The sequence below is a fragment of the Mus caroli genome, unplaced genomic scaffold (assembly GCF_978045245.1).
Source record: "Mus caroli unplaced genomic scaffold, Mus_caroli_1 scaffold_3, whole genome shotgun sequence".
In the NCBI taxonomy this organism is placed as follows: Eukaryota; Metazoa; Chordata; class Mammalia; order Rodentia; family Muridae; genus Mus; species Mus caroli.
This window is the reverse complement of record NW_028227258.1, coordinates 50,475,506-50,495,309: the sequence shown is the minus strand read 5'-3', so window position 1 is coordinate 50,495,309 and position 19,804 is coordinate 50,475,506. Positions and strand designations below refer to the sequence as shown.

The window sequence follows — 19,804 nt, the reverse complement described above, 5'->3', positions numbered from 1 at the left end:
TCCCTCCTTCCAGGCCGTTCCCCACAGAAGAAAGTGTAAACGATGAAGACATCTACAAAGGCCTTCCTGACTTAATAGAGTATGTAGAGTATTTTCAGTACAATTAAGCCACTGCACAATTTGTTCACAGCACTCTAACAAGCCACTGCACCAGAAGAAATATGCTTCAATTGGCTTTTAGTTCCCGTTCTGTGTTCCCATGAAGAGAAACTTACTCAGAGAAGTAAAAACTTGAAGTTTCTCGAAGGCATAAAACAGACACAGATAATCTGGAATCACACAATTAGGGAATAATAAAAAAAAAAGAGGTAAAGTTTACTACTGGAGTTGTAGGACAGAAAGCGTGTGCATTTTAGCACCAGGAAGGATGGATGCAGCTGAAGTTATTCGTGTAACTGTCGGTAGATGGAGCTTATCTTAGGCAGAGAATCCTCTGGGCTTTATTATTTAATAGTCAGGAGAGGCAGAAGGTCTTGCAGCTGATTATCTTCTGCTCATCGAGTGGCTTGTGCAGATTATGATAGATATAAAGCATGATCCTCTCTCCTCAAAGACCTTATGATATAGATCAGGTGTGTTTGCACAGAATTATAAGAGATGGATTAGGCTCCGAGGGCAATTCCTGGAGTCTGTGAGAATCCACAGTCCAGCACTGACTGTTTTATCTGCTCAGTTTATTGGCCCCTCACCAGTCTTTCTTAGGCATCCCTTCACAGAGAAGACCTTTCGTGGGGAAAATAGCCACTTACCTTATGCTCTGTTTTTAGGGTCTTTATTTCTGGCTAGGACAATGTTGGCTCCCTACTCTTACTACCCGTGTCTTCATTCCACGGCAGTGACACAGGAGTTTTGTGCATTCTTAGAACTTTAAACTGCGATGAGCTGGAGAGATTGCTCAGTGGTGCGTGCAGCTGGGCAAACAAAAGGATCTGAGTTTGGATTCCCAGAACGCCATTGAGGTAGTGGTTAGGCATAGCAGCTTGCCTGGAATTCTAACCTTGGAAAGGAGAAGCAGAAGGTTCCTCCACAGCAAGCTGGATAACGGGACTAACCAGATGGCTGAGCTCTGGATTTGATTGAGAGGCCCTGCCTCAATGAATAAGGTGGAGGAGCAATCAAAGGAGATCCCAGTCATCAACTTCAAGCCTGTACACATATGTCACATACCTACACCCTAACACATGCAAACATACCTATGCACATGCAACTATATCCCATACACCTATACATGCAAAAGGAGAAAAAATAAAAAGCGACTAAGCTGTGTCTGGTGTATGCATAGAAATAAGCCATAAGGACATTAGACATCTACTGTTTGCCAGACATTATGTGTTAGGGTTGAGCTATCTAATCATTCAGTAGTGAGAGTGTGCTGTGTGCTCATTTCTGTGCATCATCTCATATAACTACTGTGTTAAGTTCCCACTATTATAATCTATATGGAGAAAAAACCCAAATTTGTATGCACAATTAACTCTTCAAAGGTGACATCACACAGAGTAGTCTTTGAACCCAGATGTTTCAGACCCTGGAGTGAGAGGTTCTTACTGTCCTGGGACCAAATGTGTGATGACTTAGTGCTCTGGGAGCTACCAGCCATAACAATGGACAGCCAGCAGCTTTTTCCATTTTATGTGGCATTTGGAGTGGCTTTGAAGTCATATATTTTAAATGCCCTTTGAGGATAGCTTCTTCCTGCTTCTAAACTTCCAAGAACTCACTGCCGTTAAGTAAGATAGATGCTGATTATCTGATTAATAATGGTCTTTTGTAAAATAACTATAAGGTTACTGGTCTTGTAATCAGATTCCCAGGAATAACATAATCTGTATAGAGCTGTGATAATGTTCCTTTCAAAGCGCCACATGGTTGCTGAACCCCACTGATGGTCACCAATACCCATCACTTTTTTATAGCCTTTACCCACTTTGTTCTGCTTAGTGATGGTGTTAGGTAATATTTAGTTTGAGGGAATGTTAGGTGTCAGGTAGGAGGAGGCCTTCAATTCAAAGTGTCAGGGGATAGATGTCATAGTCCATTTGGCTTCTGGCCAGAGCCTAGAACCAGCCTCTTTCTAAGTTTGATTATTTTAGTTAGCTCCATCCTGATCTCAGCTGACTTCACTGCCCTTTGATGGTTACACAAAATACCCAGACACAGGACCACGAGGACTGCATAGAGAGACTCCCTTCTCAACTCTCATCAAAGACATAATGAAACAAAGTTCTCAGACCAACTAACTGTCCCACCATGTCCTATCCAGAGCCCATCAGAAGCCCAGCTATGGAAATCACATAGCAGCCAATATGGCTTGACTCATAGGCATTCAATTCAATGTTGAAAGGCATCTTCCATTCTTTCTTCTCTCTCCCTAATTCCAGAGGGTCTCTATATCTGCTGTCACAATTCTTACTTTCCCTGACTCCCTCCTCAGCAGCCTTTACTTTAGTTATAGCTCCCAGCCTCACATGTTTGGCCTCTTGGCCTCTGTTCCCCCCTAGCTGTGGCCTTCCCACCTTCTCTCCTCTGTGAAGCTCCTGATGGCTCTCAGATACCCCAGCTAAGGCTGATTCACCAAATGCAGTGCTCTTTACAATTTTGTTTCAGCTTTACCCTCCAGTGGTCCAGCACAGCATCTCCAAGCTCTTGGGGTACCAACCTTCCTGTTCGTGCCCTATCAGGACCGCTGTCTCTCTCCTCATTTGATGTGGGTGTGTGCTATGCTGGTTGGTCCTGAAGTTCTATTAGGATAGGAAACCTGTATGTTTTACAGCAGCAATGTACTGAATCAGCCTACATATTCCTAGTCCAGCTCAGCCATGACACCCCTTTGACACCTTCCCTCACTTTCTTTAGTTATTTTCACTCTTCCCTGCTCCTTTAGCTTGTTCATTTACCTTGTTACATATACAGAGTTGTGTGTTTATGGACTGTTCTCCATACAAGCCAAATTATGTGTGTTTGTGTGTTGTGTAGGATGGGTGCTCAGGATACACATTCATGTGTGCATTCGTGTGTGAGTGTGGTGCGTGGGTCCCATGTGTGTGTGAGTTTGGAGGTCAGACAGTAACCTTGCCTCCTAGATTATTTGAGACTGTACACAGCAGTGTAGCTAGCTGGCCCGCAGACTTCCAGGGTTTCTCTTGTGCCTGGGTCAAGAGAGACGAGAACTTATGTTGGATTACAGATGTGCTAATATGCTACACTTTTTGCAGGTTCTGGGGACTCAAACTCAGATTGCCACTTCATTTGACTTTGCACATTGGTACAGATCCTCAATGGGAGAGTTTTTGATCCATATGTCTAGAATCTTATAGAGCATATAAGAATTCAGTCAGTTCTTTATAAACCTGCTGGATGGATGAGCAGATGGGTGGGTGGGTGGACAAGTATTTCAGAAGTGAATTTTTCTCTAAGCACAGTTCTCTCAAGCTTCAGTTCCCTCCTTTAGCTTCAGAGCCTTCCTTTTCTCTGGGTTTTGACAGTTCACTTCTGTCAAATGCCTCCAAATAGTCTTTTATGACAAACACAGCCTGTGGTTGTACCAGCTTTGAAAAATGTTCCAAGTGGAAGAATGACATAGCCCCAGTGTTCTTACTTTTGTTTGTGTCAATTTGTAACATTCACCTGGTACAGGCTGACAGGGCTGGCCCTATTAAAGGGCTGAATTTCTTTCTCAGAGAGATTAGTGTTTCATTGCAACATCTCTGAATTGGTTAAGGCCGTTCTTTGGGTTGTATTAGTAGAAGGCATTTTAGAATTTTTGAACTAGGATGGAAGGCTGAAGAGTGTGGCAGTCATAAAATAGACAGAAGGCCATGATTGACTGTGATGATGGTTCCACAGGAGGGGCTTGGGGACAGTGCCCTGGGACCAAGAGCTGATGGGGGACTCGAAAAAACAAATACCACATATCACTCAGCAGTTTTTAATGACTTTAAAATATATTTAAAATATTTATGCATCTCTTCCCTCCTTTAAAGATAAAATACAAACAGTTAACACAGATAATGACAGTTTGGTTATCGAAGGAGGTATATGTATCTTCTAAATGGGCTTCTAGAAATATGGTCTGAAAAGAACTGAATTGGTTATAATAACATTACAGTAACTGATGCTATTGTCAAACAGATTTCTACTATGTCCACTATTCCTTAACTGTGCCCTCCCCACACTATGCCCTTAATAACATAATGGAGGCTGTGGAATACTGCAATCGGGAGGCAAAGTGACAAGTCTGTCAGCATACTCAGTGTAAAACAAACTTGTTGTTTAGATCCAGGCTCTGCTGTAGACTATGTTCTTCCTTAGACAAGTCTGGTATCTTTCTGTACTTCAAAATTTGTCTTATTTTTCATAGATCAAATACTAAACCATATTCATATGACATGAAGATTAGAGTTGTGACTAGCTGCAAGATGATCATTAATAGAGCTCAATGAAAGTAAATAGCTAGTTAGGTATTCATTAGCATTGTCCCAGCTTCTGGATTCTGCTGTTTGCCATTGGGATAATGTGAAGGGACAGAGTTGTCATGGGAACCTCTGGATGGTCTCTCCTAATTCCAGTTTCCTTCTTCTCTGAGTTTTCTGCTGATGTCAGTGGGAAAATGTCAGTCTGTTGTGAACTGAAGCCTGTAGGCCATGTCTCCATGTAGCATCCACTGTGTGATAGAGCACAGCCTTTATTCTGCATTCCTTGTTTCAGTGAAACCCGTGTGGAAGATGAAGAAGACCTCTATGACTGTGTGTACGGTGAGGATGAAGGCGGAGAAGTCTATGAAGACTTGATGAAGGCGGAGGAAGCCCAGCAACCTGTAGGGATTTTACTTGTTTTGTTTATGAAGTAACTCTGAGTAGTTTATTAGGAAGGCAATTAGTTAGAAGACTAATTAATATAATTACTAACTTCTGTTGGACTACTTAATAAAAAGTCCTTGTTGCTTATAACTTATGTAACTTCTTTGTAGATGCAGGCATGTATTCTTGGTTTTGTTTGTTGGTTTTCCAGTTTATAGGGCCTTGTGGTCTAATCCTTTCCTTCAGTTAGTGAGGAAACTGAGTCTTAGAGGGGCCAGTGCTGAAAAATGGCAGAATGGCAATAGGATATAATGACAGCAAACCATGAGAATGTAGTTGTAATTATAATTAATTGTCAAAGTACATTTTTTTCCAAAACATACATATTTTCCATTTTAAATGTAATATATTATGTTTTGTTACTCAGTAGCTCCTGATACAAGTGACTCTCCCCTTCTCTTCTTTTCTTTTGTTATTTTTCTCTCATATATTACATCCCTGACTGCAGTTTCCCCTCCCTCCCAACTTTGATTCTCACCCAGGTCCACTGCTGCACTGTTTCCCTTGACAAAAGAGCAGGCCTCCCAGGGATATGAACTGAACATGGCATAGCCCCATGCACTAATGCTAGGCACCATCATATCAAGGCTGGACAAGGCAATGTCTTTTATTTTAAGTTCTGCAAATACTAGCATAACTAGTTATATTCTCAAAGCAGTCCTGTGCCATGCCTCTATCTAGAACATCCAGAAAGAGCTGCTTTCAACACTCTTCTCATCTCTAATTTGAAATGTAAGAAGTCAGTCACTTGGGCATTTATTGGCATATTTATCTCTTGTCCTAGAGATTTCCTCATGAGCTGGGTAGTGACTTAGCTTCTTTGGGGATTTCATGGGTTGGCTCAGCTTTCTATGCTCTGGCTTTTAATAATAGGGGGCTGGGGAGGTCACTCGGTCTATATATAGGAAATATAATCACATGGGTTTAACTTGATGGATGAGAGGTGGGCTACCATGGCAGCACCACCAGATGTGCTTGCAGGTGCATTCCTCCTGCAGTGCTTATAGTAATGACCTGCTTTGGTGGCAGCAGACCTTCAGAGTTTTCTCCCACCCGAGGACACTCCCCCTCCTTCACAGCGCTAGGTGGTTGTTATGGGCTATAATCAACAGCAATAATAATGTAGATTCATTGTCAAGATGTAGAGTACTCTGTTACATGGCTTCTGTCACTAGGCACTCCTTAGGCTTAGTGTCTTAGTGCTGTAATTCTATTTTGCAGAAGTGAAAACCAAGTCACAGAGAAACTTAGTAACTTATTTATAGTTATAAAGCTAATAACAAAATCATTTTTGGAACCGAATTCTGTTTTGTCTGTGATCTCTGACCTTAGCATTATGCTGTATTTTAACACTCAAAGAAAGAAGCAAGTATTGTGTAAAAACAATATTTGATGGATTTTTACATGTATGTGTGTATGTGTGTGTGTGTGTGTGTGTGTGCGCTCTCACTGTTATTGATGATTGATAGCCTGACCTGATATGTTAGGCCTACCCTCTACCACTGAGCTGTTGGGTATTTTATAGTCATTTCTGCAGCTCATGTGAAATCTGCTCTCTATGAAGGGAATTCTTAGACTATTTGTTACCACATTCATTAACATTTGCGTAAAAGAGGTGCATTGATTTAAGCAGCTAACCAAGTCTTTAGTTGTTTTGTTAGGATGGAAAGTGTAAGGGAATCAGATTTTGATCTTTTCCTAGATAAATTGTTATGTGCACTCAACTGAATAGTTTTAATTCTACCTTTCTGTCTACAGAAATCACAAGAAAATGATATACGGAGTTGTTGCCTAGCAGAAATTAGGCAGACAGAAGAAAAATACACAGAAACATTGGAGTCAATAGAAAAAGTAAGTCATCAGGTATCAAAGCCCCAGGATTGCCTCGTGTAATCTATGTGCTAAACCAACTCCTTTTGCGGTATGTATATATTAATGTATATTCTAAGATGTGCACTGAATGACAGGCTCATCAAATACCACGTGGACTCACTTACAGGTACAATCTACAATGAAGTCATAGAAGTAGCAGGTAGAATCTGGGATTAGTATGACCTCGGGTGGTAGGGATAGGAACAGTAGTTAGAGCATATATGCTTATATTAGATAGAAGGGATATTTAAACATTTATACCAGATGTATAGGCAAATGTATAGACAGACTACACACAGAAAGCAATTGCCTGGAATTTAGGGACTAGAGGCGTATTTATAGAGGGTAGGTTGGCTGGGAGGAGAAATAGAGAGTGACCACTAATGTCTGCGGAATGTTTTATGCGATAAATAGTTTTAAAATTGATTTTGATGACTGCATTGCTTTGAACGTCTAAGAACCGTTAGATTGCAAACTACATAGTTGAGTTGTTGGAAACATGAATTATGTCTCAATAAAAGCCTCCCAAAGAAAAATAAAGATATCAAAGCAGATTTATACATTATACTACTATTTATTGCTAGCCTGACATTGAAATGGCACTGTTTTAAGAACTGATGTTATAGCAGCAAAGACAGGAAGACTGTAGATTCTTCTGGCACTTTCTGCATCATAGCCAAATTTAGACTGGAAGTCAATCAGTGTGCCAGTTTTGTGCAGAGTTACCTGAAGAAAAATCAGGATGAGAGATTGATGGGTTCAAGATACCATATAAAGACTGATAGCCAGAAGACCTCTATGTCATAGCATGGTGCTTAGTTCATCAGTTGAGAAAGTTGAGGGCACAAGCCATGTAGATGGTCTAGTGAGGAGAGGTCTAGGAGAAAGACTCTCTGATGGGGGAGTGTGCTATGAAAATCTGATGCGGGAATCATCAACTTAGGCTTCATGGAACAGCAGTGGTCCATTGTGGTGGATAGAATGTATGGAGGCTGAGAAAGAGGTCAGAAATCTGGTAGACTACCAGGTCATGCAGGGACAACAGCTAGAGCTTTGAGCAGACTCAAAGTAAAGGTTTTTAAACCTTACACACTGTACTCTGCCTCTTCTGAAGCAAGAATGGGAGGTAGGAGAAAAGTGGGATATTATAATTATCAGGGTGGCAGGAAGTCGTGGCACTCAAGGAGATCTAGTGGAAACAGACTTTGGAAATAATTTGTCAAATTAGACCCAACAGAGTTTGATGATGTAGGCAAAGGATTCTAGAATCTGGTGAATGCCTGAATGGTGACGCTAGCTGCAAGATGGAGAGCAGGGAATCATGAATCTGTTGAGCATGTTAAATTTGTGTTCCCTCCCCCCGGGATGGTAAAGATGTATGTAAGTCTTGCTTTGATAGGAAAGTTGAATTTGTATATGGATGGAGCCCTTCGACTGTAGTGCTAAATAAGGTCACTTCAGGCAAGGCATGTTTTTAGGGAGTAGATTTGAGGCCGCCCCCGTGACTCCCACATTTAGAGGTTAGAACAAGAGAACCAGGTAAAAGTTTGTTTTATCTAAAGGAGAAGAAGAGACATGGAAGGGTTGCTTAGGACAGGGAAATAGTCAGTTGATTAGGAAAATAGTGTGGACATGTGGCATTATGGATCCCATTGCACTTTGTGGTCTTTTAAAAATATTACATTATCACTATAGTCTATGGATTGATGAAATATATGACAAACTAGATATAGGCAAAGGTTTGTCCTTCTAGAAAAACATAGTGGAAGGAGGAGGAGGAGGGAGAGGAGGAGGGAGAGCAGGAGGAGGACAAAGGGGGTATTTTTGACAGTATCGTGGGCTGTAAAGTGATAGGGAGAGCAGTGAGTCCATGAAGGGTGTGAGACTCAGTAAACTGGACACAGCAGGGCTAGAGAATTTCTTGAAAAAAATGAACTTCATGGGCTAGATGTAGGGTTCAGAGAGATGGCTTGCCTGAAACTAATCCAAGAAGCATGCACAGCTGTTGATAATGACAGTGCCTTGAGACAAATCCCAAGATTTGAGAGTTTAGCTCACAATTATTGGAAATAAAGGCACTGACAGGCCACGTTCATATATGGGTCATCTATATAGATACTGAGATTGCTTACAATGAGAGAGAGGTACAGTGTTGAAGCCTCAAGTAGTGAGTGGAAATGGTGTGCAAAGTATGTGAGTAGATGCTACGCCTCAAGCACCTTGGAGAATCTACAAGGGATACTCTACATGAGTCCTCAAATACATCTTCAGAACATCACTATGGTTTACCTTCTTGGCAACAGTGTCCTTTCCAACTTTTAGAAGCATTTTGTTTTATAATTTAAATGTTCCACCTTGTATTTATATATCTCTATATCTCTATATCTCTATATCTCTATATCTCTATATCTCTATATCTCTATATCTCTATATCTCTATATCTCTATATCTCTATATCTCTATATCTCTATATCTCTATATCTCTATATCTCTATCTCTATCTCTATCTATCTATCTATCTATCTATCTATCTATCTATCTATCTATCTGTGTGTGTGTGTGTGTGGTATGCATGCACATGTGTGTGTGTTCACATGCATGTGCATATTTGTATACATGTGAGTGGAGGCTTGAAGTGACATTAGGTGTCTTCCTCTATTATTTTGCATTTCCTTTATTGAGAGAGGGTATCTTGCTGAAGCCAGAGATCACCAATTGCATGTAGTCTAGCTGTATTCTTGCTCCAAGAATCTGAGACTGCTTTCCAAGGGCTGGGATTATAAGTGGCAGTTGCACCTGCCCAGCTTTTTCCTGGGTTATGGGGCTCTGAATGGAAATATTTATGCTTGTGTGGCAAGTGCTTTGGCCATCTCTTTAGACCATACTTATGTGTTTATAGCTGTCCAATGTAAAGTTTTTAATGTAGAGAAAATAATATCTAATATTTATGTTTGTAATGCTAATAAATAACTCTTTTAATAAAAATGCTGGTTGATAAAATCATTACATAGATTAGGCAAAGTTATGTTTAATTGAAGTGACTTTTCTCTTCTCCCCTGGTAGTATTTCATGGCACCACTGAAAAGATTTCTGACGGCGGCGGAATTTGATTCAGTATTTATTAACATTCCTGTAAGTAAAGTTGTGGCAGGTCAAGTGTGTTTCTAGAAAGTCTTTACGTTTTTAATGCACCCCTGATGCTTACTTTACCACTGTCTTTGGGTTTTCTATGATTTTTATTTATTTATTTTTGCTTCCTGAGTTATCATATCCTTGCTCATATCTTTAACTCAAGGTCATTAAGAATACATGTGAAGGGCTGGAGAGATGACTCAGCAGTTAAAAACACTGACTGCTCTTCCAGAGCTCCTGGATTCAATTCCCAGCAACCACATGGTGGCTCACAACCATCTGTAATGGGGATCTGATGCCCTTTTCTGGTGTGTCTGAAGTCAGCAACAATTTACTCATGTACATAAAATAAATAAATAAATAAGTCTTTAGAAAAAAAGAATAGCTGGGCGTGGTGGTGCACACCTTTAATCCCAACACTCAGGAGGCAGAGGCAGGCGGATTTCTGAGTTCAAGGCCAGCCTGGTCTACAGAGTGAGTTTCAGGACAGCCAGGGCTATACAGATACAGAGAAACTCTGTCTCCGAAAACCAAAAAAAAAAAAAAAAAAACGAAAAAAAAAGAAAAAAAGAAATGAATACCTAAGATTCATATATTAGCTATGCCTGGTTATATTATAACTGCTCTCAATTAAGTAATTGTGCTGTCACTGCCTGTCTGGCTCAGCCCCTGGAATATCATTTACCTCTCTCAATTCCTCTGTCATGGCCTCTGCCCCTTGGCAGTTAGATCAATGGCTTCTGGTTGTGCCAACCTCAACTTACATTTTGGATTCACAATTTCCTCTCCTCTTCCTCTTCTTGCTTTTCCTCCTCTTCTTCTTCCTCCTCTTTCTCCTCCTTCTTTTCCTTCCCTGTCCTCCTCCTCTTCATTTTTACTGTCTTATAACTGAAAGAAAATATTCACAATAGCAACTGGAGACAGCACTAAAAACCCAAACCTGCACATTTTAGGAAGTAGGAACCCTGAAATCCCGTAGTATGCTAATAAATTTACCTTATTTGATAGCCCCTACTTCTTATGGCTTTAATCCAGCAAAATACTAGAGATGACATATTCATCTTCAAATTTCAGCCTACAATGAACACGCTTTCTGTCACGTTCTGTGTGCTCCAAGGTACATAAGAAGAGATAATAGAGAATTAGTACTTCCATTCAAATATCCTCATCTCCTCTGTGACACACACTCCCTGGCTGCTGAACATGACTTGCTTGCCAGAATAAGAAATGAAATTCAGACTTTTTGAGTTGCTACCATAAACCTTCTAGCACAATTGATGCGGCACATCTTTGTGTCATTGGTTGTCTGGTTTTAAGTAATTTGGTCTGATTGCTGTTAGCTTAGCACCAGGATGCCGTTAATTGACCCAAGTACAGATCTGCATCTCTGTGTCCCAAGGACACAACTCATTACTTTATTCCATCAATGAAACAGTAAGTGTGTGATTAGTTTTATTTACAAAATTTGCAGTGATTATAAGATTAAACGGCTGTGTGGTTTTTTTATTCAGAGAATAAATTGACCTACAGTAGTAAGTAGGATAATTTCTGTGAATAAATTGACCTACAGTAGTAAGTAGGATAATTTCCATTTTCACTGGACATAGACACTTCTAGTCCTACCTGAAATTGCTATTTCCCATGTCCACATCTTTCTCCTGCCTCTACTGCTTCCTCCTCTTCTGCTTCCTCCTCTCTTGCTTTCTCCTCTCCTCTCCTTTCTCCCCACCCCCATCCTTCTCCTCTCGGAGTGACCAGTCTGACCACAGTGGGGGCTATGTGTGCTTTTGCTTCCTACTGTTCTTTTCCTCCATTAATTTATTTATTCACTTTACATCTCATTCACTGCCCTCCCATCCTACTTCCCCCATCACACAGTCCCTCCCACCATGCATCTCTCCCCTTCTCTTCTGAGAGGGTGGAGGACCACTCCCTCCTCCCTGGGTAGCCCACCACCCTGGCACATCAAGTCTCTGTAGGGTTAGGTGCATCCTCTTCCAGCCCAGTTAGAGGAACAGGATAGACAACAGCTTTAGAGACAGCCCCTGCTTCAGTTGTTGGGAGACCCACATGAAGACCAAGTTGCATATCTGCTACATACATATGTGCAGGAAGCCTAAGTCCAGCCTGTGTATGCTCTTTGATTGGTGGTTCAGTTTCTAAGAGAGAGAGGCCCAAGCATGCAGGTAGTTGACTCTGTTGGTGTTTCTGTGGATTTCATATCCCCTTTGCTTCTTTCAATCCTTCCTGCAACTCTTTTATAAGACTCCCAAGCTCTGTTCACTGTTTGGCATCTGTTTCAGTAGACTGCTGGTGGATCCTCTCAGTCAGTTATGCTAGGCTCCTGTCTGAAAGCATAATGGAATATCATTAATAGTGTCAGGGTTTGGTGCGTACCCATGGCACGAGTCTCAGGTTGGGCCAGTTATTGGTTGTCCAGTCCAACAAAACAGTCTCTGTTCCGTTTTGTCCCTGCTTTTCTTTCACAATGCTTTCTTTTCTAAGGACCTTGTAAAAGTTCATCGGAGCTTAATGCAAGAGATTCACGATTCCATTGTAAATAAAGATGACCAGAACTTGTATCAAGTTTTTATTAACTACAAGGAAAGGTAATTTTTACATTTAAACATATGTAGATATTGATTTCTAAAAGTAGAAATATGTATTTCTTTTGTTTATTAAAATAGTTCAGTCAGAAATTTGAATATAGCACAGCTCACCTCACAAAAGTAATTTGAGCTTTGTATGTTAATAATGATAATAATAATAATAGACTGGAGAGATGTCCAGGAGTTCAGAGTGCTGGCTGCTCTTGTAGAAGTTCATTTTCCAGTACTCACATGCCAGCTTACAACTATCTTTACCTCTAGGTGCAGGTGATCTGATGTTCTCTATGGCTTCTAGGGACCTAATATATATGTGGTTAGTGTATATATATACATGTAAACAAATACTTATACATGAAAAATAAAAGTTTTAAATGCATGCGAAATATAGCAGTTAGACTTTTTGCATGGCAGAGCTCCAGACCAATATGAGACACATATATAAACATGCCCACATATATCCACACATACAAACACAGACACAGATAGACACAAATGCACACATATACACAAATAGAGACACAAACACACATAACATAAGCACAATGCAAATGCACAATGCAAATACACATATACAACATATACATATATAGATACACACAAATGCACACACACAGACACAATGCACCACAAATGCACATATACTTGTATATATATATATATAAATACACACACACACACATATATATACACACACACATACACACATACACACACACACACACACATATATATATATATATATATGCATAGATACACACAGAAGCATAAAAACCCACAACTACAGGCAGACAGACAGACAGACTGACAGACAGAGACACCAATCTATCTTTCCTCTAACATGGAATTTATTTATTTATTCCCCCCCTTATTTATTTTTTTTAGCCTAAGATATACTGCTCTCTCATTTTAAATCAAGCAACATAATTCCCAGCACTAAGAAGTGGCTAATGAATTGCTTTGTGTCAACTCTTAGATAAATATTAACAGTTTATTAGAACTTTTAGCCAGTGGAGAGATAAAAGGAACAGCAAAGCTAATAGTCTCTTTTCAAACTATCTGTAATGTAGAGATGTCCTTGGTGAGAGGGCTCAGACTCCATGCAGTGTGAGTTATGTTCCATCCAAAGGGCTTGAGCCTCTCTTCCCATTTCTCAGATGATGTATGTTCCTTAATTAAATGCAGAAAGGAGTAGAAGGTTTATTAATGAGTGGAGTCCTGGTGATTGTAATAAAATTGTAGTACAAGATACAACTGTCTTGAGGATTAGTAAACAGTAAAAAGTTTATCTCTAATAAAAGCTTAAAGAATTTTTTAATTTAAAATTTGATATATATATATTCAAATAACATTAACAGTCATTAATCTCTATTGTAAAATTTGTCTTGCATAAAATATGCATGGGATCAATCTTATGCCTATTTGCAACCAAAATAGTCTTGTTGTTGCTGTCAATGTGAGTGGCCTTCACTTTGCATGTAGTGTGTGTTAGGAAGAGTCTTGGGGCTGGTGAGAATGCTCAGGCATGGAGAAGAACACTTGATGCCTTTGCAGAGGACATTTCTCAGCAAAGCACATTACAGCAGCCAGCAAGTTCAGTTCCTGGGACCCCAGAACCTATGTAGATGTGTATACACACACACACACACACACACACACCAGCACCTATGTATATGTATACACACACACACACACACATCAGCACCTATGTAGATGTGTATACACATACACATGCACACATGCCCATTAAATAAATCTTAAAAACCCTACTAGTGCTTTAGTAGCCCTGACTATGGCTTTAAAGAGCTGGGCATCTCCTCTTTCTCCCTCTGCTTATTTCTTTCAAGCTTACAGGTTTCTCTTCTTCCTTTCAGATTGGTTATTTATGGGCAGTACTGCAGTGGAGTGGAGTCAGCCATCTCTAACCTAGACTACATCTCTAAGACAAAAGAAGACGTCAAACTGAAATTAGAGGTGCCTGTTAATTTTTATTATTTGTTTAATGCTTAAAGATTACCTCAAGACTGCAACAGCACATTTCCTCATGTGTGCCAAATATAACTCATTCCAGTTTTTAAAAAATTGTTTTTCAAAAGATAGCCATGCTAGTAAAAGCTATGGTGGTAATTGCAACAGGAACAGACCTAACTTTGTGGAGTGGGTTTACCACATTATCTCCTTAGGTGCTCTTTATTGTGGTTTATATTCTAGTAACTCTTTCATTCTGTAGTTGAAAAGACAGGGCGCAGGGATATCATGGGTAACTTATCTCCGGTCACCTAGGTAGTGAGAGGTTCAGGATAGATAGGGTTCTCTCTGTCTCTGTCTCTCTCTGTGTTTCCCTCTCTGTGTGTATGTGTTTCAAGTGTCTGCACAGCATAAGACACTTGCACATGTGTACAATGTATATGTATTGCCCCTAAGAAAGAAGAGTAGACAGAGAGCTACAAATGTAAAACCAGTCCAGTGTGCTATGTGAGTGTAAGGAGGCTCTCTGATTAAGTTGGAGCAGTCCTGTCACTGAAAGGTGTGGAGAGATATAGTACACCTGCAGGTTTATGATAAATTATGGTTTGGGAGGTGAGAATGGCAACACAAATCTACAATCCCAGCGCTTACTGGGCTTGGGCAGGAGGATTGCAAGTTTGAGGTCAGCCTGGTCCACACACAGACACAGATACACCCAGACACACCCAGATACCCCACCATCTATCTATCTATAGATAGATATGTGTGTATATATGTATCTTAAGTGTTGCCCGCTGCTTTTGTTCCCCCTGGTAAGAACACACTCAGGGCAACCGGAATCTTCTGCTGCACAAGCTTTATTGCTTACCCCATCAGGAGCCAGTGGAGAAGAGAGCCAGAGAGAGAGAGAGATGGCGGAGCCCCCTCCCTTTTATGGAGGACTGTCCTCCGCCTCGGACGTGTCACTCCCTGATTGGCTGCAGCCCATCAGCCAGAGTTGTCATCACAGGAAAGGCAGAGCACATGGGGTGGGAAACTACCCCAGCGCATGTGCAGATGGTTTGTTTACTACTTAGAACACAGGTGTCAGTGCCATCTTATAATGGCGAATGTGAGGACGGCTCCTTACATCTCCCCCTTTTCTTTTATTTAAGAGCAATAGGCCACCCATAATAATGAGAGTGGAGATAGAGGTCAAATCCCCAGTGTGTAAAATAGGGGCTTTACACAAAACCTCCTCCCAGGCTCATCACCCGAAGGGGTCTTGGTCTGCTCCCGTGTCGTTTTTCCTGGGGGAAGGACACTTGGACACTCAACCTTCTTGAAAGATGACATGTCTCCCTAGAATAGGCTCACATATGCCACAGAGCCCTTCTACTGCAGTGCTTAGCCGTGCAACTCTCTCGGGCTGCTGAAGCACACTCACTCTATCCCGTGCAATGAGACTAGCCTCGTGGGGTGCAAGAGCTGAGTGGCCAGCGACCTATTGCTTAAGCATAGATAACCATATATCAGGGGAAGCACCATGTTCTAGTGCTGCAAGCGCCTGGGAAATAATCACCATGTCTCTCCTAGTTTGGGCCTTAAGCTTACAGACCAATCAAAGAAGCAACACTAATCCACAGCAAAGAACAGCTCCAAATAATTCCACCCCCACCCATTCTTTAAAGAAGGAAAATGTTGAAAAGATAGTCCTTAGGTCAGGGACAGGTCCAAGTGCGTGGGGCAAGTCTCAATTTTTTTTTCTTTTTTTTTTTTTGATTTTTAATATTTTTATTACATATTTTCCTCAATTACATTTCCAATGCTATCCCAAAAGTCCCCCATAGCGCCCCCCACTTCCCTACCCACCCATTCCCATTCTTTTGGCCCTGGCATTCCCCTATATTGGGGCATTTTTGAAGGGTCTGTTCAAATTTAGCCGTCCAATTCTGTATCTCCCAACGCTGCTCTCCCTTTGTTGTTATCGCACTGGACATCACCAAGACGAGGGACATCAGTATTCCCTTGGTCAGTCTGGATTTTTCGAGTGAGTCTTTCTGGTATCCAAAATGGGTTGTCTTCATTCTGTGGAAAAACACAAACAGCTCCCCTGGATCCTATCAAAATAGGATCCGGGCCTTTCCATTTGTTATTTAAAACATCTTTCCATTTAACCATCTCTTTGGACCTATCTGGCTCTGAACAATGACGTTCAGCCGCTGTATCTTTGTTAATTGTCCAGTGGCTTCACCTGTTCGGGAGAGCGCCTTCCAGGCCTTAATAGCCGTGGAGGAAATTTGGGCATAAGCTCCCCAGTGATAATTTGTTTGATCAGCGGTATAAGCTCCCTGACCCGTTAACAGGTCAAAGGTCCAATCTCTCTGCTCTGGAGTCAAAGCGGCAGCATTTGCTCGGGCCTGCGTTTGTGCAGCCTCTTGCCATAGAGCTCTCCATTCCATATATTTGCCCGCACTGGGGAGAGCAGCTTTTGCAATCATTTGCCAGACGGCAGGAGTTAATGCCTCGCCAGCAAGCCTGCCTAACTGCACCAAGGTGAAATTAGCATTGGCTCCATATTTACGAACCAACTTAGCAAGCTCTTTAACCTGTAAATACTCTACTGGAGCGTGGACATGCCCACCCTCGGCTCCTTCAAAGACTGAAAATGCCTGTTGTATCTTCCTTTGTGCCTCTCTTGAAATGAACGAGTCCGCACACTGCCTCTCTGCACAGGGCTGACGCACTACACAAGGAGGGGGCTCGCATAGGGCAAAGGTGCACTATGACCTTGAGGCCAAGCAGCAAGCTGGCCTTTGCCAGCTGCTTTTGGCTTTTTTCTTGACCTATAAGCTCGCATTTCTCTCTCATAACGAGCTGCTCCCTCCTCCAAGTCTGTTTTCTCAGAAGGGCTAATTTTTTCATCTGATTTACAGCTACTAAGAACTGGCTCTTTAAACTCATCTCTTTTCTCCTCTTTCCTTCTAATCTCTCCCCAGGTATTTTTCCCTGACATTAACTTTTCTTTTTTCCTTTGTTTTTTCTCCTCTTTCCTTCTAATCTCTCCCCAGGTATTCTTCCCTGACATTAACTTTTCCTCGGGTTCAAGACCCGTGGAAAGGCCTGTATACTTATTTCGCGCGCCATGCTTTCTCTTTGCTCCTGCTCTCTCTCCCCGCTTTACTTCTGATAGACTGTCTTGAATTTTGTCCAGAATTCTCCACCCTGCCTTAACCACTTGTTGACATGTGAAAAGAAATAAAAGGGCTTTTAACACTAGAGAAAGTTCAAGACCAGACATACCTTGTAAAGCTGTAACGAACGCGCATCCGTTCCCCAGCTGAAGAGTTCTGAACCCACGCCGGATCCTTCTCAACAGTCTGTTTTGTGGGAACACTTCATTAACCGCTCCTTCCCCGTGATGTAGTAGCTCGCGGGTTTCAGCACCATTTGTTGCCCGCCGCTTTTGTTCCCCCTGGTAAGAACACACTCAGGGCAACCGGAATCTTCTGCGGCACAAGCTTTATTGCTTACCCCATCAGGAGCCAGTGGAGAAGAGAGCCAGAGAGAGAGAGAGATGGCGGAGCCCCCTCCCTTTTATGGAGGACTGTCCTCCGCCTCGGACGTGTCACTCCCTGATTGGCTGCAGCCCATCAGCCAGAGTTGTCATCACGGGAAAGGCAGAGCACATGGGGTGGGAAACTACCCCAGCGCATGTGCAGATGGTTTGTTTACTACTTAGAACACAGGTGTCAGTGCCATCTTATAATGGCGAATGTGAGGACGGCTCCTTACATCTTAAGACCCTGTCTCAACCCTTCTCACCCCCAAAGTCATAATTTATATGTATTAATTATAATCCATAAGCATTTAGATATTTAAAGAACTGAAAAATGCTGGGTATATAAATGAATTAATATCTTAGGGATATTTTTATTTTGTTGCCTCTTCAGTATCTCGTTTCTCCTTTTCTTTGTTCAGTTCATCCTTGAAGTCAGACAATGGAAAAGAGGAGAAAGCCTTTCAAGTCGTAGTTCTCCCTTGTTTTGGTACAGAAGGCATGATTTCACCACCTCTATTTCCCACAGAGACACATTATTGCTTAGGAGGCTTGCACAATAGCAGGGCACCGAGTATTTTATAGTGTCCCTTGATGATGGTGACCTTATATCTAGAGACAGTTTAGTCACCATTAAATGATGTCCTTAAAGTATCATTAGCACCAAGGGTTAATGCTCCTCCTAAGTGTAGAGGTCTAGGCTTCCTTGACTCAAATTAGATATGATGATAAAATAAAACTTTACAGCTCATGTTATTAGTTCAGAGCAGAGCAGTAGTTAAAGCAGCTTTTTTATCCCTTCCTTAAATGAAGGTGTAAAACTGTGGTTTGAGAGAGGAGCCAGCAGGTTGTCTGTCAGACCTCTATGATTCTCAGCCCTGCTGAATGGCTGCTCTCTTCTCCGAATCAGTGTCAGAGCTCTGCAGAGGACATGCATGCTAGGTTGTGCAGTCTGTCCATTTTCTGCCAGACTTGGGAGAGGAGAGACCACAGGCAGAGTTGAAAAGACTGCAAGTGAGAGGCAGCAACCCAGCATGCTGCCTCTTGCTCACTCACTCAGATGTCCCACTTCTGAACAGGGCCTGACTTGGGAGAATTTAATGAGAAAGAGTAACAAGAGCAGCCTGCAGGATGTTAGGAAAGCTGTCTTACTCTCGAAGCCTGTTCTTTCCATTTTCTTTCTTTGGTACTTACTTTTGCTTTTCTTTTTCTGGTTGTTGTTATTTTTCTTATGTGTGAGTCTATGTATGTAGTCTTTTCTGCTTTGGAATAAAGCTAGTGTAGGGCATTGGGTAAGAGTCTATCTCTTCTGGTGAGTCTGAGCTTACACTCAATGAGAGTCCTCTTGATTAGGATTGAGTATAGGCCAAGTGTGCAGTGGATTATCTCAGAAGGATTATTTATGTCCCTTATTTACTTTCAATGGTAAAAATTTACAGAGTCTCCAGCTGCAAGATAGCTGCTGCTGATAATATTTTTTATCCTCTGAAATTGGAACTTCAACAAACTGATATTCCCTACAATAACTTTAAATGAGCCGGGATGGCCTACATTCCAGTGGACTGCAGAGTTCAAGAATTCTGCGATCCCAAGGAGGTTAAAATGCAATGGAGAGAAAAGACCCAGTCAGTGTAGTGATAATTTAATCTCCTAGTTGAAACTCATGGTCTGGAATGCCCTACAATCTGCGGCTGCAGGAAATCAGTTGAACTCACAGACTGGGGAGCTAGCACAATCATTACCGAGATTTCTATGCAAGCGTGAGGACCTCAGCTCAATCTCCAGAACCGACGTAAGAAAGCTGGATGCAAAGCAAGGGTACATGATTA

The 19,804-nt window shown here is 41.5% G+C and overlaps 1 protein-coding gene across 3 annotated transcripts in view; it reads left to right on the top strand.

Moving 5' to 3' along the window:
* Vav3 (vav guanine nucleotide exchange factor 3) overlaps positions 1–19,804 on the top strand; it is a 335,454-nt gene that overhangs the window by 150,057 nt on the left and 165,593 nt on the right. For all 3 annotated transcript variants that reach the window (XM_021157267.3, XM_021157266.3, XM_085835571.1), the window contains exons 4-9: positions 14–79; positions 4,708–4,816; positions 6,618–6,710; positions 9,795–9,863; positions 12,369–12,472; positions 14,344–14,443. In XM_021157267.3, coding sequence (XP_021012926.1) covers positions 14–79; positions 4,708–4,816; positions 6,618–6,710; positions 9,795–9,863; positions 12,369–12,472; positions 14,344–14,443 — 541 coding nt within the window. The remainder of the gene's footprint in view (positions 1–13; positions 80–4,707; positions 4,817–6,617; positions 6,711–9,794; positions 9,864–12,368; positions 12,473–14,343; positions 14,444–19,804) is intronic.